This window comes from Patagioenas fasciata, unplaced genomic scaffold (assembly GCF_037038585.1).
Source record: "Patagioenas fasciata isolate bPatFas1 unplaced genomic scaffold, bPatFas1.hap1 Unplaced_44, whole genome shotgun sequence".
NCBI lineage: Eukaryota > Metazoa > Chordata > Aves > Columbiformes > Columbidae > Patagioenas > Patagioenas fasciata.
Genome location: NW_027288761.1, coordinates 244,168 through 247,696, shown reverse-complemented (window position 1 = coordinate 247,696; position 3,529 = coordinate 244,168). Strand labels below are relative to the sequence as shown.

Here is a 3,529-nt window from a genome sequence, read left to right as displayed (position 1 = left end):
AGCCATGGCAGGAACACAGGACCGTCCCCCTGTGTCCTCTGCTCTTGTTTTCAAGAGATCCTTCACACCCGTTGCTGGCAGCCCTCTTGTGCCAGCCCCTCTCACCAGCACAAGACTGCTTCTGCTACCGCAGTGACAGAGCAGCCTGCCCTGAGCTGGGGAATGCAGAAATAGGTTTCTGTGGGTCATTTATTCCCCCGTTGAAGCACAGAGCACTAGGAGCAGGCTGTGGTGCCTGAAAACCACGGTGAGATAGTTCAAGGCAGATCACTGAAGGTCCTTCACCATCTCCAGGAACACTGGGCACCCACAGATGGACACTCAAAGCAGCACCATGACGTAACATCTTGCCCCATGTCCTCCCCTGAGCGCATGAAAAACCCAAGTACAGCAGCATGGCCTTGGTGGGGGGGAAATTTATTCAGGCTGACCACAGCTTTGGAAGAGGAGCCCAAGCTCCAAATACAGAAAGTGAGGAAATCCCCTTTTACGGGTTGTTTCGAAAAGATGGAGCAAATTTCAGAGATACAGTGATTTCAAAATGGATCCATCTTTTTGAAACACCCTGTGTTACAGAGATCCAACACAGGAAGTCACGGTCCCAGAAACAGGTAAACAGGTCTCTGGTTCCGAGAGGCTGGCTTCATGCCTCTGGAGAAGTTTTGTGGATGAAGAAATTCTTTGACAAACATGGTTATCACAGATAAAATGCACAGTCCAAAGGAGGATCCTGAGATGAATTGGAAATAACTTCTGAAGAGACTTGGGTAACTAATTGTTGCTGACAGAAAAATGATTGAATCACTTTCTTCAGTGCCACTTTCAGCTCCTGGTTCCTCATGCCATAGATGAGGGGGTTCACTGCTAGAGGCACCAGTGAGTACAGAACAGACACCACCAGGTCCAGGCTTGGTGAAAAAATGGAGGGGGGCGTCAGATAGACAAACATGGCAGTGTTGGCAAACAGGGAGACCACGGCCAGGTGAGGGAGGCAAGTGGAAAAGGCTTTGTGCCGTCCCTGCTCAGAGGGGATCCTCAGCACGGCCCTGAAGATCTGCACATAGGACACCACGATGAACACAAAACACCCAAATCCTAACCAGACACTGACCACAAGAAGCCCAAGTTCCCTGAGGTAGGAGTGTGAGCAGGAGAGCTTGAGGATCTGGGGGATTTCACAGAAGAACTGGCCCAGGACATTGCCCTTGCACAGTGGCAGTGAAAATGTATTGGTCGTGTGCAGCAGAGAATAGAGAAACCCAGTGGCCCAGGCAGCTGCTGCCATGTGGACACAAGCTCTGCTGCCCAGGAGGGTCCCGTAGTGCAGGGGTTTGCAGATGGCAATGTAGTGGTCGTAGGACATGATGGTGAGAAGATAAAATTCTGCTGAAGCTAAAAAGAAAACCAGGAAGAGTTGGGCAGCACATCCTGCATAGGAAATGGCCATGGTATCCCACAGAGAGTTGGCCATGGACTTGGGGACAGTGGTGGAGATGGAGCCCAGGTCGAGGAGGGAGAGGTTGAGCAGGAAGAAGTACATGGGGGTGTGGAGGTGCTGGTCCCAGGCTATGGTGGTGATGATGAGGCCGTTGCCCAGGACGGCAGCCAGGTAGATGCCCAGGAAGAGCCAGAAGTGCAAGAGTTGCAGCTCCCGTGTGTCTGCGAACGCCAGGAGGAGGAACTGGCTGATGAAGCTGCTTTTGGACATTTGCTTCCTCTGGGCATGGGACACTGTCCAAGGAAGACCTCAAAGGCCAGGGCTTTTGTGCTGGCCTGGGGAAAGGGGATGGGATGGAGGGGTTGCAAACCTCTCAGGATCTGCTGGAGAGGAGAACGAAGGACACAGGTGCCTCCTTTTCTTTTTGCCGTGTATGTTCACTCACCTCTGGGGCTGACCACTTTCTGACCCCCGGAAGCTGCTGTGCCCTTCAGAGGGGCAAAGGCTGTGGGGTGCCTGCCCAGAGCACCTGCAATGGGCACTGCTGTGGGACCAGCCCCGACTGGGCTTTGCTGGGGAGAGGGTGTTGGTGGTGGAGAGAGGGCAGGGGAGGTGGCAGAACCTCAAGAGAACTGGACTGTTCTGGGAAGGACCTGAGAGAGAAAAACATCAGCGTGTATCTCGTGCTGCATGACCATGCAGGGTGAAGACTCGCACCAGGGGTTGTGGTGCAGAGCCAGGGCTTCTGGAAGGGATCAAAGACATGCAGGTGCAGGAGAGAGGAGACTGCTCTATGCCCTTGGTGACATGGACAGACCAGGAAGGTGGCCCAGGGCCTTCATCACCCCCCAGTCACTGGCCATCTCTCATGGGCCATTTCCAGCACTGGCCGCGCACCCCAGGTTTACGGGTAAGGTTCCCTGTGAGGCCATGTCCATCCTCCTGCTGGGCTCAGGGCCTGTCTCAGGGAATGGACAGCCCTGCCCAGACTCTCTCCTGGCCCAGACCCTGGCAGACCCTGGAGCAGGGCTGCCTGTGACCCCACAGGTGACACGACCTCTCCAGGAGCTTGGAGAGGCTGCCCAACAGGAAGGCCATGGGGTGACAAAGCACCAAGAACTGCTCTGGCTATCAAGTCAGGAGACCGTTCCCCACCCTGAATGCACCCTGTCCTGTGCTGAACCTGCACCATGGGGCTGTGGGACCACGTGTGGGGCAGCAGGGCTGGGCTGTCACAGCACAAGGTGCAGACAGGGGCCACAAAGCAGCTGCCAGGGGTGACAGCAAGGACAGGTACAGACAAGGAGCACGTGTACATTGGCTTTACTGTGCAGGGATGGCTTCGGGAAGGGCAAAGCTCACCTGGAGTTGGCGACTGCAAGAAAAGTCAAGAGCAAACTAAGAGCTTCAACAGCTGTGTTAGAGACCACGGCTGAAGAAAGGGAACACAGAGCTGCTGCTGAGTGAAGAGGGAAATTTAGTAACAGCAGACACTGACACTGAGGGACTCAATGACTTCTGCACCTGGGTCTTTACTGAAACCATCTCCCAGGCCTCTATGCTCAATGAAGGGGTTCAAGGAGGAGAGCAAGTCTTTGGAGGACCCTCAGGAAACCCCAGCAGGACAAACACCAGTGTCTGCCCCTGCAGGGGACTCACCTGGCAATGGCACAGGCTGGGGATGTCTGGTTGGGAGCAGCTCTGTGGGAAAGGTCTGTGTGGGCAGGGAGCTGGACAGGAGGCAGCGTGTGCCCTGGTGCAAGGGAGGTCAGGAGCACCCAGGGCTGTGCCACCAGGAGCACGGCCAGGAGGTGGAGGGAAGGGATTCTCTGGAATAGTCCATCCAGATCTCAGATCCCAGTTCAGGAAAGATATTGGCAAGCTGGAGTGGGTTGAGCAAAGGGCCTCAGGACAGCCAGAAACTGGAGCACTTGGCCTGTGGGGAGAGGCTGACGGAGCTGGGCTCGTCCAGCCCAGAGAAGGGAAGGCTGACAGGGACCTCATCACAGCCTGTCAGTACCAATAAGGAGATCATGGAGAACACACAGCCAGGCTCTTCACCATGGTGTGTGGCAGAAGAACAAAAGAGAA

At 55.2% G+C, this 3,529-nt stretch overlaps 1 protein-coding gene across 1 annotated transcript; it reads right to left on the bottom strand.

Annotated features, from left to right (window-relative positions):
* Positions 1–697: 697 nt before the first annotated feature.
* On the bottom strand, positions 698–1,708 carry LOC139826863 (olfactory receptor 14C36-like). The gene has a single exon (XM_071803255.1). The coding sequence runs from the start codon at positions 1,706–1,708 to the stop codon at positions 698–700; it is 1,011 nt and encodes a 336-aa protein (XP_071659356.1).
* Between the last annotated feature and the right edge of the window lie 1,821 nt (positions 1,709–3,529).